The sequence below is a fragment of the Camelus dromedarius genome, chromosome 15 (genome assembly GCF_036321535.1).
Source record: "Camelus dromedarius isolate mCamDro1 chromosome 15, mCamDro1.pat, whole genome shotgun sequence".
Taxonomy (NCBI): Eukaryota; Metazoa; Chordata; class Mammalia; order Artiodactyla; family Camelidae; genus Camelus; species Camelus dromedarius.
Genome location: NC_087450.1, coordinates 50,748,387 through 50,770,236, shown reverse-complemented (window position 1 = coordinate 50,770,236; position 21,850 = coordinate 50,748,387). Strand labels below are relative to the sequence as shown.

At 38.1% G+C, this 21,850-nt stretch overlaps 1 protein-coding gene across 1 annotated transcript; it reads right to left on the bottom strand.

The window, feature by feature from the left end:
• LAPTM4A (lysosomal protein transmembrane 4 alpha) lies at nucleotides 1–15,484 on the bottom strand. The gene is made up of 7 exons (XM_064494713.1): nucleotides 15,196–15,484; nucleotides 6,897–7,017; nucleotides 3,758–3,834; nucleotides 3,541–3,663; nucleotides 2,499–2,594; nucleotides 1,873–1,971; nucleotides 1–624 (listed from the first exon to the last, which is right to left on the bottom strand). Exons 1-7 carry the CDS (start codon nucleotides 15,304–15,306, stop codon nucleotides 550–552), a joined length of 702 nt encoding a protein of 233 aa, XP_064350783.1. The 5' UTR covers nucleotides 15,307–15,484; the 3' UTR covers nucleotides 1–549.
• Between the last annotated feature and the right edge of the window lie 6,366 nt (nucleotides 15,485–21,850).

The following is a 21,850-nucleotide window of genomic DNA, read 5'->3' as shown; positions in this document are numbered from 1 at the left end:
AATATTTAAGAGATTTATTAAAGCATCTTATCACAAAGATGGAAACATACAAATTAGAAACATGCAACCATCATCTTCCACAGTCAAGTTAAAATGTTATATATTTTTTCCTGTTTTCATAGCTGAAAACTCCAGATCTTATACTCAACTCACTCACCCTGAATATTTAATTCATCCTTCCTGAAAGTATCCAGGGCAGCAAATAACCAAAATGCAAACTATTATATAAAGAAAGTGCAGAGTTAAAAAAGAAAACGTGTAGAGAGTATCCCTTCCCCACCCCCCAATCAAAGGCAAACAATGGCACTTTGCTCTTGCTTAACCTAGATTGTCTTCAAAAACTATTTAAATGTAATATACTCAACAACAACAACGAACTCTGAATTCTAATAGATGTCCAAAAAGCTTGTTAGTGTTTAAAAATAAATGCTTAAACAAAGGAAAATGTACTTTATATCAAACAAGTTTGAAGAGCCCTGTATTGCAGCATTCTGAAAATAAACAAGACAAAAAGCTGGTATAGGGTTTATTGACAAAGGCAGAATTTCTTCAGGCAGGTATGTAGGGTGGTGGTGGTTCTTTCTCAGGCATCTTCACTGCCATTTCGTAGGTTGGCAAAACATACTGGAGAGAAAAAAATTATATTGAACTTAGTTCTCCTTTTAAATCCTATCTGAAATAATTCAGCTTTCAGATTTCACATCTCAAACAGGGGTATACAAACTCATGGAGAAGAGCTGAAGAAACTGTTAGCTAAGTACAGTTGACCCTTGAGCAATGCGGGGGTTAGAGGGCGCCGACCCTCCGCAGAGTTAAAAATCCACATATAACTTACAGTCAGCCCCCCATGTCTGAAGTACCACCTCTGTGGATCCAACCAACTGTAGATCACATATATAAGCATATGCATATCAGTGGACACTCACAGTTCAAACCCGCGTTGCCTAAGGGTCAACTGCAGTTCCTGAGAGTAAAGCTAAAAACCTGTAACTTTATTTACATGCAGGTGACATGTCTGATTCAAGACTACTAGAGATGCATGGATGGAAGGATGGGGTGAGGGCAGACAAATCTTTGCTTCTGAACTGACCCTGATGCCACCAGGACACCCTGACAGGTGGTACGTGCCACCGCCCTCCCCTTGCTCCAGTGCGACTGATAAAGCAGCAATGTCAAGTACATGTTAGGAACTGAGGATCTCGGATAAGGGCCCCTCTGTACCATGCTAAATGAAGGCCCCAATAAGTGGCTGGATCCTGAATTTCATCACAATCTGTAGTCCAAGCATCAGGTACTTGTATCATTTGCTCTAGGGTAAAAGGCACATCTACGTGGAGGGTGGAACTTTAACCTAAGTGACTCCCATGTGACAGGCTGGCCCTACATGGGTCACGTATAATCTACATGCTGGAAACCTGGGAAGACAGCCAGCAGCAACTAGAGGGCCCCGAGAGGTACCCACTGCATTCGTCTCCCCACAGGAAATTCAGTCTCCCCTCTGCATCATGTGAATGTTTCTGATAGCAACATATACTACAGCCGATGGTACCCTAACTTTAGAAGTTCCAGAAGCCAAGAGCCTCGCATTGCTCACACTGCTGTTCCCTGTCTGATCTCCCCGCAAAAATGTAACTCTTGGAGACCACTTAGAAACCAAACCTAACGGCTGAACAGGATGAGATGAGCAGTGCATAGTGTCTCTAGCCCACGTACCCAGGATTCCAACTAGGAGATGCTGAAACTGGTGGACTTAAGCTACCCATGCCCAAAACCACAGTTATGGCTTCAAAGACAAAGTCAAGATCCAGATTCTTCTTCTGGGAATAATCAATAATGGTCAGTGAAGTTTAACTATATTAAAAGGTCATTCACCTGTGGAGGTGCTTCAAAGGCAGGGTACACAGCTATCTCTGGCATGTTTCTGTTGTTGATGTATTTGTAACAGTTCCAAACACAGTTGATTAGATAAGCCTAAAAGAATACAAACAAAATTTACATATGCTTGAAACTCAACAGATTACCTGCTCTAAAATTAAGGTGACTTTTAATGCTCTCCCTCATGTTTTCTCTATGGAGAAGGGAAGTGACATCCATCTGGACCTAACACAGGTGCTTTCCCTACTTGCTGTCACTTAAATGTCACAAGTTTTATTATCACCGTTTTACAGAGAAACCAGAGTTGGGGTTTCAATTCAGGTGTGACAATCATTGTGCTACAGAAGAAATTCTGTTTCTGGACCTTCGGAATTTTAACAGATTTTCAGTCCAAATCATGAGCCACATCCAAAAACATAATGGTGTTACACTTAGGAAGAATCCTGGCATTTCCAACCACTGCCTGGAAGTAAGAGGGAGGACACTGCCTAAAATCTATCTCTTGTACTATGTCAGAATAAACACTCACTCACTGTGAACTGGAAGGAGATAACCAACAAGAAGGTTGAGATGGACAGTGTCACAGTCCAAATGGATCCCCAAATATTCAGTAAGCAACTCACCTTAAAAATGATGAACAAGGCAAAGAACACAAGAACAATGAACAGGAGACAGCTGGAGTCCAATGCCAGGAGGTCATCTTTATAGGGAAAATCAGGCTATAAAAAAGGGGGGAATGAGTAGGTGAAGCAGAAAGGATTTTTAGAGCAGGGAAACAATTCTGTATGATACTACAATGATGAGTAAATGTCATCTGACACCTGTCCAAATCTAAAGACTGTACAATACCAAAAATGACCCCGAATGTAAACTACGGATTTTGGGTGATAATGATGTATCAATGCAGGTTCATCAATTACAACAAACGTACCACTGTGGTTTAGGATGTGGCTAGTAGGGTGGGGGAAGGAGTATATGGGAACTCTCTATACTTTCTGTTCAATTTTGCTATGAACCTAAAACTGCTCTAAAAAACTAGTTTATTAATTAAACATATACACACACTTATATTCAGCCATGGCACCTCCATTTTGCACTTTGTGATAACCTAGAACACATCTTAAGAATACCAAATTAATCCATGTGCCTCATTTACTGTCATGGGACAGTCCTGATTCATTATCACAGGTAAGATCTTCATGTCTTAGCTCCCCAAATACATGATTTGCTCCTTGAAGAGAAGGAACTTCTGTTTATATCTAAACCACTCATCAACAATTTGCCTAGAATAGAGTGAAGGATATGGTAAGCACTCAAATATTTGCTACAGATGCTTGCAAAGACACAAAGCTAAAACTCCAATGAGTGCCAAATGCAGCTGAATTATAATACTTTTCATATGCTCAAAACAAAAGCTGAACTACTTCTGAAGTTCTACAATATCTATCTTTAGGGACTTTTTATACTGGATTATCCAAACGTATGGTAAGAAGATACTCTATTTTCATCTTACTGGTTTCAACATGGTTGGTAAGAGTAGTAATAATAATAATAATTTTAAAAAATAGAGAGGACAGATTAATAAGAATAGTACCTAAGATGACTCCAAATTTCTATGTAAATATTTTACTTAAAATAAAGAGTTTAATTAGCATACACACTTACTAATTGATCCAGATATTCCTTGATTCTTGGCAAGTAAGTGAGAGAACTGATAGCAACCAGGCAACTGAGAACAAAGTCAAAAAGCCGGTAACAGAAGAACGGAATCAGCCAACCCACTTGATACTGAAGAGAAAAAACAGCAACCACATACATGAAATTACTAAATATCACTCAGTAAAAGGTCAAATACTGAAAGTTAAAAACATAGAATACTTACAGAAATTGCTCCATGTACCAGCATTGAACTGATTATAAACATAAGAACAGAGACAGCAAAAAGAACACAGGCATTATCTAAGAAAACAAAAACAAAAATGTAAATAAGCTACTCATGTAACCAAAAAAGTAAACTCTTTATGACAAAATAATGTTTTAAAGCTAGCTTAAAAAACTGAGTATTTTCAAGATTGGCTATGGAAAAAAATCTAAGGCCAAGAGAATAAAAAAAAAAAAAATCTGCCTCAGCATTAACTAATAAAGCTTGAGAAACTCACACCTTTGTTTTTCTTGTTAAATTGCCACAACTCACTGACACTTATTTAGGATGGCACATGAGCCAGATACTCTGCTAGGGAGAAGGTCTCTGCCCAGTCTGAGAGTCTGAAGATGTGCAAATAGACAATTATAATCCAATGTGGCAAGGGCTACAACAGAAGCAGAAACAACTAGTTTTGCCTGTAAAATCTGGGAAAAAATATGAAAGAAACGACACAAGTTGGGTTTTGTGACATAAGAAGGGTTCAGCCAGAGGGAAAGGCTGGTATTTGCTTAAAAGACAGATATATTAAACACAGAATGCTACAGATGTCTCCTCTTGCTTTAGATAAAATAAATAATCTGAAATTCCAGGCTCTCCATTAATCCCTCCTCCTACCCCACTCCATGCCGACATCCAGATTCCCGGCTCCGCATCCTTTCACCCTGGCTTCTCTGCTACACACAGTCTATGTTCTTCTTTGCTCAACTCTTCCTCAGGCTGTTCCCTTTCTCTACATTAATCCATGTTCACTAATTTTCTCAAAAAGCACCCATGTAACTTAATCAGTACTAAACCACTCTTGATGAGTTTCTTAGCACAAATCTAAAATGGACTGACTCTGGATGGATATTGAGAACCTTTCAGGCACTAACAATGACAAATGAGTAGACTCAATGCTTAATGTTCACACTATTCGCTAAATGTCATGTATCATCTTGTCACTTGGCAATTCAAACAGCATCATTGTTTGGCACTAAACTAAGAACAGCCCTCTTTAAATTTTCCTAGAGGATAGAGGATAGCTAAATGGTAAGGATTTAAAGGACTTCCCTGCTGCAGCATGCAAAATGGCACTCAAAGGGAAGAAATCAAATATAAACAAAATATGAAATTGAACAGGATAGGTACTATCAAACTTGAGAGCAAAATTTATAATTCAAACAATCAGCTTTCTAGAATCTGCTACCAGAAGACTACGTATGTATTTCCATTTCTTAAAGTACTGAAATAATAGTTAAAGTGAAGTTCAAGGTCTTCCATCGGAGCAACAAATAGCAAAACAGAGGAGAGATGGGGTGGTGGGTGGGAAATACATATAATGCCTGGCGCCAGAGACACTCCAGTACTTGTGAACCAATAAAGCAAACAGAATATGAGGGGCTAGATGCCCGGATATGAGCCTCAGGTTTCCACCCACCACCACATTCAGCATCTTCTCTGGGACGCCCCTAAGTCTTCATCTATCTCCAACGTGACTATAAATAAGGACACATTCATATTTGAGAAATAGCTTGCATATGCTGCAGAAGTAGTTCATATACACTAAGTGTCATTTCCTGTTTGGCTGATTCAAAATAACTAATCATGAACCTCATTTTAAAAAATCAGTAGTCAGGCCAATGACCAGAAATTAACTTACCTCTGTAACACTGGGTCTGTGGGAAACTCAGTTTCCAAGGAAATACCAACTACCGTACGGCCGGGAACTATGTATTTTTATAGTCTCTCAGTAACATGGCTTTGACAGAATTATAATCAACAAAAACATGATAATGAATACATCTGATTTCCTCTGCAGCAGCGATAACACTCATGCAACAGGCAATAAACCTGTGACCTCTTCCCTGTGGCTCCAAAAGAACCAGTGTACAGACCTCCAAGAATCTCAGTGACCCTAAGTCTTTTTCTGTGCCTCAACTTGAGAAGAAGCCAACACGACAAGGGAAAATGCTGACATTAGCAGCTTCAGCAAAATTTTATTTATTGTTCTATTTTGGTTAAAAAAAATAGATTACTCAGGAAAAAAAATCAAATACCAGAAGGAATAGTTTCTATATGTTCTTGGTATTTCTGCTCTCAATTTGACAAAATCAAAGGATCATACTGTATTTGAAAAGAAAACTAGGAGACTCATTAAAAAAAAAAAAACAACACTTTAAAAACACAGTATGAACAACTATTAGTGCTATCACACTACAGTATATGTAACTGATGGCCACAAAACTCTACCTGGCTCCTAGAAATAGGTTAGCCCTGTGGACAATGAATCATTTGAATTAACAACCAAATTAAAAAAACAAAACAAAACACTTCATTAATAGATCAGAGATCAAAATGCAATGAACTGCAGAACTTTATGATAAAAGATAATCTAAAAATATTACAATTAAGATCCTGTAATATTACAAATATAACACATGTGGACTGGGAACACTTATCTGAAGTGAAATTTTTCTGAGTAAGAAATTGTTCACACTTAAAAGTCTGAAGGATAATTTTCTCTTCAAATATTAAATTGCTAACATAATTTTTAATATAAAATTAAACTTGTATTTTAAAGAAAGATAAATAATGAAAATACTGCTCTCAGGGAATTAAATAGGTTTAAAAAGGTAATTCCCATGAATGTTCTAGGAGTACTCTATTTTTAACTCCAAATGTCAAGTGTTCATCTAAATAATAAAAATATATTTAGAATTGGTACCCTGAGCAAAAGATATCACCAAATATTCAAGTAATTCATATTTTATACTTTACTGTAAAATTTTGCTTCACAAGCAAATCTCCCATCCTCAACTAGTCAGCTGACCCCCAAAGGCTTAGTCTTTTTGTTAATTCCTTCTCTCCTTCCTCTCTCCATAGTACCCCACAGAAATCAATGACCAATGTACAATACATATTTCTCAAAAATCTTCTAGCAGTCCATTACATTTTCTGGCTATAAATACTCAATTATAATTCTCAGAGTATCTTCGAAAAACCTAGGAAAACATTTTATGCCTCAGCAAGTATAATAACAAACATAATTTAATCAATCCTCCCCTAAGTCACAAGTGTGTGCATAATTAGCAGGAGATGGTTTCAACTAAAGACATACCAGCCATTCTCTCAGATGAATAGTAATTGCCAATGACTTCATACTGAATGTTGACAGCTGGCATTGAGTTTGGATGTGTTACCTCCACAGTCAGCAAAATTGCCATCAACAGGTTGACCACCTGTGAAAGATAACATTTTATTAATTACATTATTAACCAGGAAAGCATCTTCAGAATAATCATAATCCTTAGACATCTTCCCCTACTGAACATTGTTTTACTTGAAGTAACAAAGACATAAAAAGGAGACTACCTATGAGATAAAGTAATACACAACTATCACTTTAAGAATGGTTTAAAATAAGTATTTCATAAAATTAAAGTATAAACTTGATACTGTCTCAGAGAAAAGATGTTTGATCCTGTGTTACTACCACAGAATAAAAAGGCATACCAATTTAAGTTGAGAGATCACCACAAATTGTTCATGTCAGAGTCACATATTTATTCATAACCCAATATCAGAACTTCCAGGTTTAAAGAAGCTACAGTTAGTCCAATATACTTATCTATTCAGATAAACATAATATCCATCGGCTAAGTATGTAATGATCCAGCAGATCAGCCAAAAGCCCCTCCACACTATCTTCTATCTAGTGATGGGGAACTATTTCCTATAAAGCTACCTTCAAATGCTTAAAAGACTTTCCAAGATTTTGATCATGTCACTTAACTTTCACCTATTGGTCTTAATTCTACCGTTTGAGCTAGTTTGCTAGCCCTTCCAAGTAAGTGCTCCCCTAACACCTAAGGGCAGCCAACACATGCCTCCAAATACTGTCTTTTCTAGAATAAACACTCAGGTACTTAAACCATTTTTCTAACTACATGTTTCCAGCTACCTCACTAGTTTCTCCTTGCTCTCCTCTATACACATGCTCCAATTTGTTCAACATACTATTTAAATGAGTGAAGATCAGTCCAGTCACAACACACCAGACCTCAGTTCCCATATGCTAGTTTAACAAATTTCAAGTAATACAGTCTGAAACTGTACTGGCTGCTTAAGTTTTCTGAATGTCACCTATGAGTGACTCCGTAAAACCCTTAATTCTTTTTCATACTTGATCCTGTTAGGCTACCACCTGTACCTATAGTTGGATTCAGAGGCGCAAGCATGAGCCCTTATATATATCTGCAATCAAATTTCATCTTACTAACATTCTTGCCTATCAAGATTTTCTCCATCTAGGAGATTCCTCAAAAAACTAAAAGTAGACTTACCATAAGATCCAGCAATCCCACTCCTGGGCATATATCAGGAGAGAATTCTAATTTGAAAAGATACATGCACCCCAATGTTCACAGCAGCACTATATACAATAGCCAAGACATGGAAAGAACTTAAATGTCCATCAACAGATGACTGGGTTAAGAAGCCTGTGGTATATTTATACAATGGAATACTACTCAGCCATAAAAAAGAATAAAATAATGCCATTTGCAGCACCATGGATGGACCTCGAGATCATCATTCTAAGTGAAGTAAAGCCAGAAAGAAAAATACCATATGGTATCACTTATATATGGAATCTAAGAAAAGTAAAAGGAAGACTCTAATGAACTTATCTACGAAACAGAAACAGACTCACAGACATAGTAAACAATCTTATGGTTACAGGGGGAGGGAGGGTGTGGAAAGGGATAAATTAGGAGTTCTAGATTTGCAGATACTAACAATTATATATAAAATAGGTAAACAAGTTTCTTCTGTATAGCATGGGGAACTATATTCAATATCTTATAGTAACCTATAATGAAAAAGAATATAGAAAAGAATATATGTATGTATACGTATGACTGAAATATGCTGTACAACAGAAATTGACACATTGCAAACTGACTAAACTTCAATTAAAAAAAAAAAATTCTCCATCTAGATTCTGACACCATTCAAATTGACTCTCAGCTTCCTGCATTTGAAAACATGATGAGCATGTAATCAGAGTCTCCATCTAAGTCACTAGCAAGAGAACAGCGCTGAGGACGAAGCTGCCAGAGGCTGTTCTCCTCCCATTAGTCAACAACCTTTGAACAAAAGTCTTTCTCTGGTCCAGAAGAACATCTTGAGATTTTGCCAAACACCTTGCTGAAATCCCATCATGCTATCTGAATTTTCCTAGTCTACCAGGGTGTAATCCAGTCAAAAAGGAAATTATTTATGCCTCTAGTTAGTGAATCCCGCAGTTAACCCAGGAGGCACCATTTCCTTTAAGTGCTCAAAACAACCCTGCTAATGATGTGATACAGAAATCTCGCCTAGGATGGAGGCTCCCCCATCTAAAGTTCACAGAATCTGTCTTCCTCCTCTTTGTGAAAATCTGAATATAGGATTTTTTCAAGGGATATCTAAGGTTTATCAACACTATTTTAAACAATCTCTATTATACAGCTCTCTCTGGTCCACTCTGAATGATTAAAAACAATTTACCAGTTGAAGGCATTTCACATTCTCTTAGACAAGCAGCCCAAGTTTTATCTTTCAATAAGATAAACAATGTCACGATATCTAATTCAGAATCGTCTGATATTTCTGAGGATCTACTATAAATCAAATATATTTACATATATACTTCACTTATTCCTCACAATAACCTTGTGAAATTAAATATTACTTAAGCCCATTTGCACATGGGGAAACTATAATTCAGCAAAGTGAAATAGCATGTGTTAAGTTCACTCACTGAGCTGTAAGAGGACAGAGCTAGCATACAAATCTGGTTCTTTTTAAGACATCCTGCTTCTTAGCACTACATAATTACTTATAACCATTCCTAAGTAATTCTTGTTTTGAGAGCTTTCCAAAAGAAACCATTCTCTAAGGCTATAAAATGTTTATACTTTACTCTCTAAATAAACATGTTCAGTAACATGCCTTCTTCCCTGCACTGCTCAAAGGCAAGGTCTTTTATCCTTCAACACTTGAAAGGTCTTACAAGAGATAATCATATTTGCAAGGTGGCTCCACAGTTAAAGGCTGATTTTTTTTTTAATGGCCCATCTTTACTGCAATGGATTTTGGACAGTGTATGTGGTTTATGAGTTAATATGATTAGGTGAATTATTGAACAATCAGATATATCTACTAAAATACTGTGTATGGAAATCAGTTTGAAATCAATTCAGCAAACTCTTCTCTGCTAAGCATGATACAGTCACAGTTTAAAAGCTCTGCACTGTACAGAAAACACTCATGTCAAAACAAAAAAAACATGCAAACTCAATTACTAAATGAAAGTTCAGGAGTTTAATTTTCCCTTATTTTTATCATACGTAGAATTTATAAAAATCTCTTTTCTTCTCTTCCATGGGTAAGTCACAGACTCATCCACTATTACATCTTCTAGTATTAGTGACACTCCAAATTTCATTTCAGAGTCATACCCCTGAATATTAAAGAAATCATAGGTCTAATCAAAAGGACCAAGAAATGGTAAAATAAGTTCAGTGCTATTTCATTAAAAGCTCAATTTTTCAAATCTTCATTGAATTAATTGTATTTCATTAGAACCCCAACTTACATTTTAAAGTACTAATCTGGAAAATCTATCCTTGAGATCTTAAAAGATTCATCACTGAGCACCTATCCTATTTACTTTTGATTACAGTTGATATTTCTAAGTTCCATGTAGCATTTTCCAAAACATACATAAAATTAACTTTTTGGTCTTATAATGTAAAATTTCTCTAAAGAGAGCAACTAGGTACACACAACTCCAGAACACTTATTCCTGATTCATTTTTCCCTTTTACTGCACTCAGGAAAGAAAATTAGTAAGAATATAATTAAAATAATGATCACTTCTAAACCCAGTAATATGGAAAGGTAGAGAATGCAGCAAATACTCATATAAATTAACAACATAGGGAATGGACACACCAGTGTAGGAAAGGTACTATATTTAGTGGATTAAACAGCATGGTTTGTGTTATTTTTGTAAGCCTTTTGCATACCTTATATAAGCTAAAAAAAAACAACAAAAAAAAGCATATCTGTTCAATTTCACTTGTTTCAAAGGAACAGTATCAAATCTTTGAAAGCACTTAGTCTTGGGAGAGTAATTTCTCTTTGCTTTCTCATTTCATTACCACACCCCTCCCAGAAGATCCACTGAGGATCCGTCTTTGTTTCTGTTTTTGGTTGCTTTTTTTTTTTTTTTTTAATCATTACTCTTTAGTTTTCCCACAGCATATTTTCCCACAACTCAGTATCTCCTAAGACTATATAATTAGAGCAATGTTTTAGAACATACTGATAAAGTCCTCAGGAGACAAAGACTCTCATCAGATAAAGGCCAAAATTGACTATCTTTAAAATTTTGCTAAATGTACACTATATATGTATCTATATTGTTTACCATTATGTACAGTTACAAATGAGTTATTCCTACTATTTTTGGAGAATTCATTTAATTCAAGTATTTAATTGAATACTTCAAATGCTCTAATAAGTTACTACTATACACATTTCATACAGGAAGGTGTATCTTGTGGGGAAGAAAAAGTTTAAAAAGATAATCACACTAATGTGTAATTAGTGCTACTGAATAAGTACATACAAATGGTATGCACAGTAACTTTTCGAGGTACACAGGGAGGAAACCAGATCCCTCTGGCTGGGAAGCAAGGAAGCTTCACCAAGAAAACAATTGTGGAAAAAAAAAACTAAGTGGAATTGGCAAAATGGTTGCTACTAGTTGAAGCTGTGTAATGAGTAAGTAAGAGATTTTTATACCATTTCATTATTTTTGCATATTTGAGATTTTTCTCAATTAAGTTTTTAAAAAGTGACCTTAGAGAAGAGAATTTGGGGGAGCAGGAACAGTAAATGCAAAGGCACTGAGGCAGAAAACATGTCTGAGGAAAGATACTTAACTCTGAAATATAAACAAGGTACACTTATTTAAAGGAGTCCACGATGAGTGCTGGAAAGGAATACAGCTTGAGGAAGCCTGTCTTTGCTTCCTTCCTAGCTACCTAGCTTTTAGATTGTTTATGGTTGACACACTCATGAAAAATTCAGCCACATATGAAATCTTTCCAAGACCTAAAATTGTGACAAATTCTCGAAATGTCTTCTTGTTGGTACAGCATTACCATGACGGAGGACAACCCTGCAGCAGACTTTTAAGCTCATTCAATTGTACAATAAACATTTGAACTTATACCACATAAGAGACTGCTGTTCTAAATCATCTGACTTCAGATTTTTCAATAATTAATAAAGAAAACAACTTACAACTATCAGCTTAAACTGGAGCTTATACTGAAATTTCATATGCCTTAAACCATATTCAGCCAGGAAGGTTTCTTTCAAATCTAAATGCCAAAGGCTAACACTTCAGGGCTGGTGCATATAATAGTTGGCTTTGGCTTCTCTGTGTCCTACTGCTCTATTTAATACCATACAATTAATACTTTGATATACAGTGTGCAATCACCTTAACACTAGCTCAGAAGAAGCAGTTGCTAGAAAGCAATGACACTGTCAGATACAAAGTCATTGATACAGTGTCTGCACCCAGGAGTGAGAACTACACCTCTCAGGTTCCAAACCCCACAGAGGCAATCTAAAAAGAACCATAAATAGTCTCCCACCTGGAATAGAGGAGGAAGACTATTCTGACAAGGTACTTGGAGAGGGAAGTGACATTCTACTTCACCCACTCCCGTATTATTTCTTTGCCTTAGTAAAGAAGCTTCTGGCAACAAAAATGTACTGCTTAGATAAGTCCTCTTTATGTCTTGGTGATCTTGTTTTTTCTAAATGTTACATGTGTCCCCAACTAGGCAGAAACTGTGTCTTTATATTGCTATGACACTGAAGCCACAACTTCGAAAGTCACTAGCAATATTGTAATCAACAAAACCAATAGCCTTTTCCAGTTCTTAATCCAATTTGAATCTGATATTACTGATCATCTTCTCTTCCCCGACACTGTACCATAAAGTTTCATTCTCGTATCTGTGCCCCAAATTTCTTTGTAATACCATCAACATCTTAAGGGCAAATACTATGTTCAAGACAAGAAACATCTGAGAGCCTGTGTGGCAGATTAATAAGAACATAAAAGACGAATAACACGTGTCCCTGTGATTTATTCTTTTTGTATGTGCATCATAGCTATTTACACTGTAGATGATCAATAAATCTCTTAAAATAGATACACTGATTTAAGCACCTTATAATGTTCTACTAATCAGAAAAAATCCATGCAAAGAAACAAGAGCTTTGCCATCTTTTTTAAAACTGTGAAACTAAAGCATGGAAAAAGGGAGATAATGTGAAATGTTTTCACATCAAGTGCTTCCAGTGGGGAACAGATTTAAAACTCCCTGATTCCCATATTGGGAGAATAAATACCATTACGAAAGTTGTTGTCTCTGCATTTTGAGTTTCACTGTTTATAACTCCCACTTTTCCTTATTATTCCTTTCATCTTTATGAGCCAAGCCCACAGCATCAAAAAAATCTGCCTTGGAAAGAAATACAGCCAATTACATTCAGATGGTTGAAATTTAGATGGTGCTTATTTTCTTCGTGAGGAGGAGTTAGAAATCCTTTGTTCTGTGAATGGAGGGAAGGATCTGAAAACAGGAAGATTTAGTGGGCAGGCAAGAGTCCGAGGCTGCTGGACTCTATTTCTCAGTTAAGTAGGAGAGAAGGTCATCTTCTAGGGTTGAAGGAGGCAGGGTTGAGTGACAGGCTTGAGGACCCTAAAGATTTGAATTATTCATTCAGGGGAGTGGAAGGCAGACCTATGCACAAACAAAAGAAATTGAAAACCCAGGCCTGTAGTAAAATGCAGAATAAGTAAAAGTTGGAAATACAATGCTGCTGTTGCCATGAACTGATCAATGTCCAGTATTACAAATCAGTTAAAATGCACAAGGGAGGGGGGTCTTTGTGGGGAAATGTGATACAGCAATAAAACGATGTTTCTAAATATAAAAGTACAGAAAATATTAAAAGAAACAAGCAAATAAGCCTACACATTCAAGTTTTGTTATTTTTAATGTACATTAATGAAGAAGACTGTAAAAACAACAACAACATGGTACCCAGGAATAATGGAGTTCAGGTCCCCTGAGGGTGGGCCATGAAAACTATCTGCCTAACTGAAGATGATTCTTGTCTGGTGCTTGTCAAATGGTAATAATTTCGAGGCTGTGGGTTGGGAAGTAATGAAAACAGAACGACAAAAAGAATGTCTTTGATAAAGCTCTTCCTTTTTTGCAGTTTGCAGGAGTTAACAGAAACTTAAGTATCACTAATGCCACAACCTCCCTAATCAGAACTAAATCAAAAAAATTTTAATTACAAAGTAATTAGCGAAAGTGGCCGAAACAATATGTTTGTCAAAACTTCTGTAAAGTCATCAAAATCTAAAACTACCTGAACAGAGTCAGATATTTACAAGTCACAAATTAGCTTCAATGTATATGGATACCGGAGACAGTGGTAAGACATCACAAAAAGCATTACTAGTGAACCACCAATCAAGAACACTGTCAATTTGGTTATGACATATAATTACATAAATCCTGGAACCTAGGGAATGCATATGTGGCCAAAACAGAGTAGGCTCTCAATAAAGTTCATTAAAAAAAAGGAATGGGTCTGATATGAAAAATGTCTCATGAGCAGGGGGAGAAATGAATCAGGAAAAGGCAGATCTAGTGTAAATTCTGGCAAATGGTATTACTTCCAAGCGAACTGCCAGACTCACAACGGAGGCGTTTCTGCCTACATCACAAACACACTGTAACAATGTCCAGGAACCACATACGACTGCGTTAAAACTGGATCTGCCGCTTTCCCTTTACGCAAAATACAATATTAAAACTAGGCTGCATCTACAAAGATCCCCTCCTAATAGTTTCGTTAGGGGTAAAAAAATTCCCCGAACCACTAGGGGACCGGGGGTGGGGGGTGTCGGTTCTTTCAGAAACACACAAAATCCCGAAACATGGTAATTTCCAGAACCCCTAGACACCAAAACCAAGCACCTTCATCCCGCCCCCTTCTCCCAGCCCGCAAGGCCTCTGCCTTTCCCAACCCCGTTTCTCTCTTATTCTTGCCAAGGAACCATCTCCCCGTTCCCACTCACCCCCACTCCGGTTCCGGGACAGTCTCCTCCCTCAAAGTTAAAGCCCCCTAAAAAGAAGCTCCCCTACGCCTTCTCGCCCCACCCCCCTCCTGGTGGACACTTCCTTCCTTTCCGACCAGGCTCCCCGACTTCCCGCTCCGGCGCATTCCCCTCAGGGCCCCTACCCTCCCGCCTCGCCCGCCCTTACCATGTACCAGGTCCCCAGGATGATCGTCCCGGTGCGGACATGGCAACAGCCGCAGCACCGAGTGCTGTAGAACCGGTCGCTGCGGCTCCGTTTGAAAGTCATGGACACCATCGAGAATTTCGCGGGCCTCGTTCCTGGCCAGGCCGCCGACAAACGCTTTCTGCCCAGCGGCTGAACCCAGAGAGCTCTGTCACTGTCTCCAAAACCAAACGACGCTTCTTCAAGCCCGCCCCCGGCCCAGGGCCCAGCCAGATCCTTCGCACCTGCGCACTGAGTGACGAGCGCTGTTCTCGCGCGACCTCGGTTTACCCCTTCCTCCACCTTCCCCACACACAGGCCAATGGAAGAGCGGAAAGCTGGGTGGAGGCGGCCCTTGATTGGAAAAGCTTGAAAACTGACAAGACCTCACGCCCAATCAGAACGGCAACTCGCCTTAGCGCTAAGGAATCCCCGCCTCTTACGTGAGGGCGAGGACCGGCTAGTAGGCCTAGGATAGTTTGGGTGGGAGGTAGCCGGATAGCTCACCATCCCCGAGACAAGAGCGGCAAGAAGAGAGGCATTTAATGGGAAAAGGGAGAGACGAGATGGTGGTGCCAGAAAGCGGGCACTAAAGACTATTCTGAGTGACGTCTGCCACGTACTGCTTCAGAGACGTCAGGCAACCGCAGCTGCTCACGTGATCTTTGCGCGTAGCTCGATTATGGGCTGGTAGGGGCGGTGCCTGTGGGGAGGGGGCGGGGCTAGTCCCGCTCTCGGGCATTCCCAACTGCTGCTGTGGCGGAAACTAGGGGCTCCCTAAAGGGTAAAGAGTTAGGTTTCTAATCTCCTTTACTCTGACGTCTCCTTGGTGGAAGCTAAGAACTACCACCCAACCCTGCCAAAAGCAGCTGTAGAAGCAGGAGGACTGAAGAGAGTAAAAGCGAAATAAAGTGGCAGAACTGCATAGCTTCTGAGTGTTTACGGATAGAGCGATTTTTTAATAGGGAAAAATTAAGAAACACATGGAAATGGGCCAAACGATTCCCGGGTGTCTGCAATGAAAAACAAGCATAGTCTGGTACACCTTTCTGGGTATTCTTAATCTACGAGAGCTCTCCATCTTTCTTTGTGGGGTTCTCTGTGGATAAAGAATGTCAACCTGCCATCTCAGTAAGCAAAGGATGTTGTGGGATCAGCCTCTGCAGCTATTCCCAAAAGGGCACCCTTAGGGGAGTCAAGTTGGAGAAAACAGGTTACTGGCTTTAGATAGTTAAACTGTATAGCAAACAAATAACTTAAATAAGCCCAGATTCTTGCATCTTCCCATACATAGAAAAGTGCTAATTTCATTAATGAGATTCTGGTTTTGTTTCATTAACAGTACTCTTGATATTAAGACGTGTGTGCGCGCGCGCAAAACTCCTACACATCCTGGCTCCTCCTCCCAGGCTTAAGTTCTAAGTAAATCTGCTGAATAAAACACAATTCTCAACTTTCAAGTTGTATATATATATTTTTTCAGTTGACATCTATCCAGCTCTAAATTGTAGATAACTAATAGAAAGAGGAAATATTCTTGTCCATTGAACTTTGTATTGAATACCCCTCCTTGGAAAAAGCCATTTTGCAACTATTTGTAAGTTCATTTCCTATTCCTGATTTCAGCAATGTAAGTGGGCACTTAACATTGCCCTTTAAACAGGTTCTGACACCTCTGTGTCCCCCTCATTAATTAATGTGTCAATAAAATCTTTGACATGTCTTCATTCTGTATTTGTATGAGACTTACAACTTTTACATTTTTAAGAAAATATAATGGTTTTACTCTTTGGAAAGTACATTTCCTTTCAGGGAACAGAGAGGTCTTCCCCTCTGCCATTCTTAGCTGAAGACCACACTGAATTCAGTGTAAAGTTTATTGCATTGGCATGGCCTCAATGAACACTGCCTGAAATTATATGTTGATTTGTTGATCATTTATCTCCTCCACAAAAATGTAAATTCTAGAAGAGCGGAGACTTTGTTTACTTCTACAACATTGAAGGAGTTGTTCACGGACAATTATCCTAGTTTGAATAATAATTCCAAACTATCTGAGAGGCTATAGTTAAGCCAAGCTACACTAAACGGTGGAATGGGATGGTAGCAATTTAGCTCAGAATGAATTATGACATTTCTCCACTTACCAGAAGTAGACTAATAATACCATCCCCCTGCCACACACATAAAGTTCCATAGCCCTTCCTGTGTTCTATGCACGGAGCCAATGGCCTTGTTTATTTTGAATCATTTCATCCTTACAGCAGCACTATAAGGAAGATACTTTTATATTATTTAACTCCACAAAGAAGATAAATTCCATGTCCAAAGTTACAAAGCCAGTATGTGTCAGAACTGAGATTAAAACCTATCACACCAGTTTCCAAACTCTGCAGCACATTAGAATCACCTGAGGATCTTTAGAAACCACTGCTACCTGGCTACTACCCCCAGGCATCCTGATTTAATTGTTATGGGTCAGACCTGGGCATTGGAAATAGAAAAAGCTCTCCAGGTGATTCTCATGTGCAGCACTATGTTATTCTGTCTTGATATAAAATGTGGCAGACAAAAATAAATACCATATAATCAAATAAAAACAGTAAGATAGAATAGAAAGATAAGACGGGGGAAAGCTATCTGGTTCATCTATGTAAGCCAAAATCAATCCATATTCCAAATAAATTATATTTAACATAGCATCAGATCAGCTCTTAAGGTCTGCTTTCCCTGTGCTAGGACTCTGTGAAATGGACCATGAGATGGTGGCTGAATGTCAATCACTAGAGAGCATACTAACTGTGTATTAAGGGAGAACAATATGATTATGGAAGTTTTGTCTGGATAATTTTTATCTAACATGCACACCATCTTGGGGGAGAAAATAATTTTAAGATACTATTAGCAAACAGCCTATCCTTTTTGGTGGTGTTATTTCTAGGGGAAAGTCATGCAGAAACAACCACAATAAAAGAAATTAGGGCAAGTTTGAAGCTCTTCAAATAGCAAAGTTTAACCTGCTTTTCTCTTTTAAATAATGGCTTCATCTTATTCACCTGACTTTAGCGTATTTTTATTGAGGATATACCACGGGATGGGGATATAAGAATGAACAAGATACTGTGTCTCCTCTGTAGTTTTTTACAGTCTGGAGGGGAAAAGATAGGAAGCCATCATGGTCATTATGGGAGAGATAATATCTGCTATCACAGGGTCACAAGGGTGTTATGGAAGCATGGAACAAGAGCATCTAATCTACAGCATAGGTTTCCCAGGGGAGGGGACATCTAAGCTGATAGTAGATGGAAACTAGGCTGGGAACGAGAAAGGCTGAGCCAAGTCAGAGGCAATAGTGTGGAACAAGTGTAGTGGAGAGGGAGGACAGAGTAGGGGATGTTTGTGTAGCAGAAATGGTCATGGCCCTGCCAGGGACTACATTTCCTAGCATCCCTTCTCCAGCGCCTCTTATGTCCAGGTGGCTGTGTGAATAGTTATTACCAACTGAATGTGAGCAGGAACAACCTGAGTCAAACTGGGCCAGGGGTTTTAATAAGAGTGGGGTGGTTCCCCCCACAACGTCTTTGCTCTCCTTTTCCCTCATTCTCCGATGGCTGAGTGCAGAGAACTCTGAGGCCCTGGGGCATGGCAGAGTCCCAAGATGGGACCGCCAAACAGTGGAAAGCCACAGGGTGACACTGGATGGTAACACAAACAGGTTTTTGTTTTGTTTTGTTTTTTGCTTGGGGCAGGGAGGATTCGGTTTATTTATTTATTTATTTTTAATGGAGGTACTGAGGGTTGAACCCAGGACCTTGTGAGTGCTAAGCACTTGCTCTGCCACTGAGCTATACCCTCCCTACCCAGAAATAAACTTTAATGGCTTAAACCAATACTGTTTTGGGGTTCATTTATTATAGCAGCTAGCATAATCCCAATCTGAAAGAAATTTAGTACAGTTAGAGAAATGGGGGTCGGGGGAGGGTTGGGGAGAGGAATGGGAAGAGAAGAGTAAGAGCTGAGATGAAATAGGAGAGCCTGTGCCAGATCAAGAAGACCTGATAAGTGCAGGAGAAAGTTGAGAAAGGCTTTGGCATGGACCAAAAAGCCAACTGGGTATGCTGTCTAAGTCACCCTTCTGGATGATCTGATTCTAGGGTCTTTGTGTCTTTCTTTGCCTTTGAAGTCATTTAAAGCTTATAAATTATAGATAACTGATAGCAAGATATCTTTTGTCTATAAACCTGCAGATGAATTCTGATCCACAGAGGCACATACATTTTCCTAGCACCCATGGGAAAAGCCAGTTTTGCATCTATTTGTAAATTATTTCGACATTTCTGATTGACCTATGTAGGTGCGGTACTTTGAATTCTATTTTGAACTGGTTGTAACGTACTACTGGTTCTCTCATTAAATAAAGGGATAAATAAAATCTTTGACACATGTTAAGTGTATATTTGTATGAGAGTCATGATTTTATTTTTCTAAAGTAATATTCTTTAACATAAACTGTTTTGGACTTCATGTGAAGTATGAGAGACCATTGAAGGGTTTTAAGCAAGGGAGTTGCATTATCAGATTTGCACTTTGGAAAGATTATTCTGGATGTAGTATGGGGAATGGATTAAAGTGGGCATATTGGAGAGAGGAGTCTGTCAAAGAAATATATGTGTGATTGATAGTGGCATAAACTAAGTAAGATGGTGGCAGTAGAATGGAGAGGTATAGACATGAGATATTTTTATTCAGGAGGTGTAATTGACAGAGTTGGTGACAGACGGGATGAGAGTGGGGAACAGAGAAAGAAGTCAAGAATGGCTTCTGCACTATTTACAATAGCCAAGACATGGAAACAACCTAAATGTCCACTTACAGGTGACTAGATAAAGAAGTTGTGGTATATTTATACAATGGAATACTACTTGGCCATAAAAAATAAAATAATGCCATTTGCAACAACATGGATAAAACTGGATAATGTCATTCTAAGTGAATTAAGCCAGAAAGAGAAAGAAAAATACCACATGATATCACTTATATGTGAAACCTTAAAAAAAAAAAACGAACTTACACAACAGAAATAAACTCACAGACACAGAAAACAAATTTATAGTTACGGGGTTGGGGGAAGGGCATGGGAAGGGATAAATTGGGAGTTCGAGATTTGCAGATACTAATACATATAAAATAAACAACAAGTTTATACTGTATAGCACAGGGAACCATATTCAATATCTTGTAGTAAGTAATTTATTGTGAAAAAGAATATGAAAACAAATATATATATGTTCCTATATGACTGAAGTATTGTGCTGTACACCAGAAATTGACATATCATTGTAAACTGACTATATGTCAATAAAAATATATTTTAAAAAAAGAATGGAGTTCTGGCTTAAGCAACTGACTAGATGGATATTATCTTAGGTCTGGGAGTGGAAGAGGAGTAAGTAGAGAATGAACATGTTAAATTTGTTATAGTTAAAGACTCTTCAAGAGACTTGTCTACTTAGCAACAGAATAAGAGGGCTTGAAGCTCAAGAGTGAGATCTGAGTTGGTGATATTTATAGGGGAGGCATCTTGCAAATAAACGACAATTGGGAGAAGGTTAAATGAGAAAAAAAAAGAGCCTGACACAGAACCCTGAGAAACAGCAACATTTACAGGATGGACAATGGGAGAGAGAACTGCAGAGCAGAAAGAGGAGGAGCTGCTAGGGAATACACAGAAAACAAGAGTATGTCGTTAATTAGAAACCAGGAAAGAATTTCTAGCACTAAGAACAATTAACATATAAGATGCTGTAACAGGGGAGATGAAGACTGAAAAAGTGCTTGCTGAAATTAACCAGAAGAACTTAGGTATCTAGTCCAGAGCAATCTGTTGAGGTAAAGACTAAAGCCAAGCTGCAGCTGACTGAAGAGGAAGAAATTAGGAAGGAAGTGGAGATGATGAGGAGAGATCGCATTCTCAAGACGTTTGTCAAGGAAGGAGATAAAAGAGAAAGGATGAGAGTTGGAGGGAATTCGAGTCCAGAAGGTTTGTTTTCTTTCTTATTTTCCTTTAATGCAGTAGAAACTACATTATATGCTGACAAGAAGGTACCAGTAGAAAGCAAGAAATTACAGACAGAAAAGAGAGAGAGAATATTGTTGAAAGAGTTTAAAGAAAACCTACAAAAATGGTAAGACATCCCTGTTAGTGGCTTGGAAAACAATATTGCTAAAATGGCAATACTCCCCAAATTGGTGCTATTTTTTAAATTTTGGAAAATGTAATTATTTTTCATAAAATTATCTTGTCTATGTTAACATCTAATAGACTTAGCACTTTTTAATTGAAGTATAGTTGATTTACAATGTTGTGTTAGTTTCTGGTGTATAGCATAGTGATTCAGTTCTACCTATATATATTCTTTTTCTATATAGGTTATTACAAATTTTTAAAATATAATTCCCTGTGCTATACAGTAGGACCTTTTTGTTTATCAATTCTGTATATAGTAGTTTGTATCTGCTAATCCCAAACTCTCAATTCATCCTTCCCCCACTTCCCCTTTGGTAACCATAAGTTTATTTTCTATGTCTGTGAGATTGTCTCTGTTTTGTAAATAATTTCATTTATATCATTTTTTTA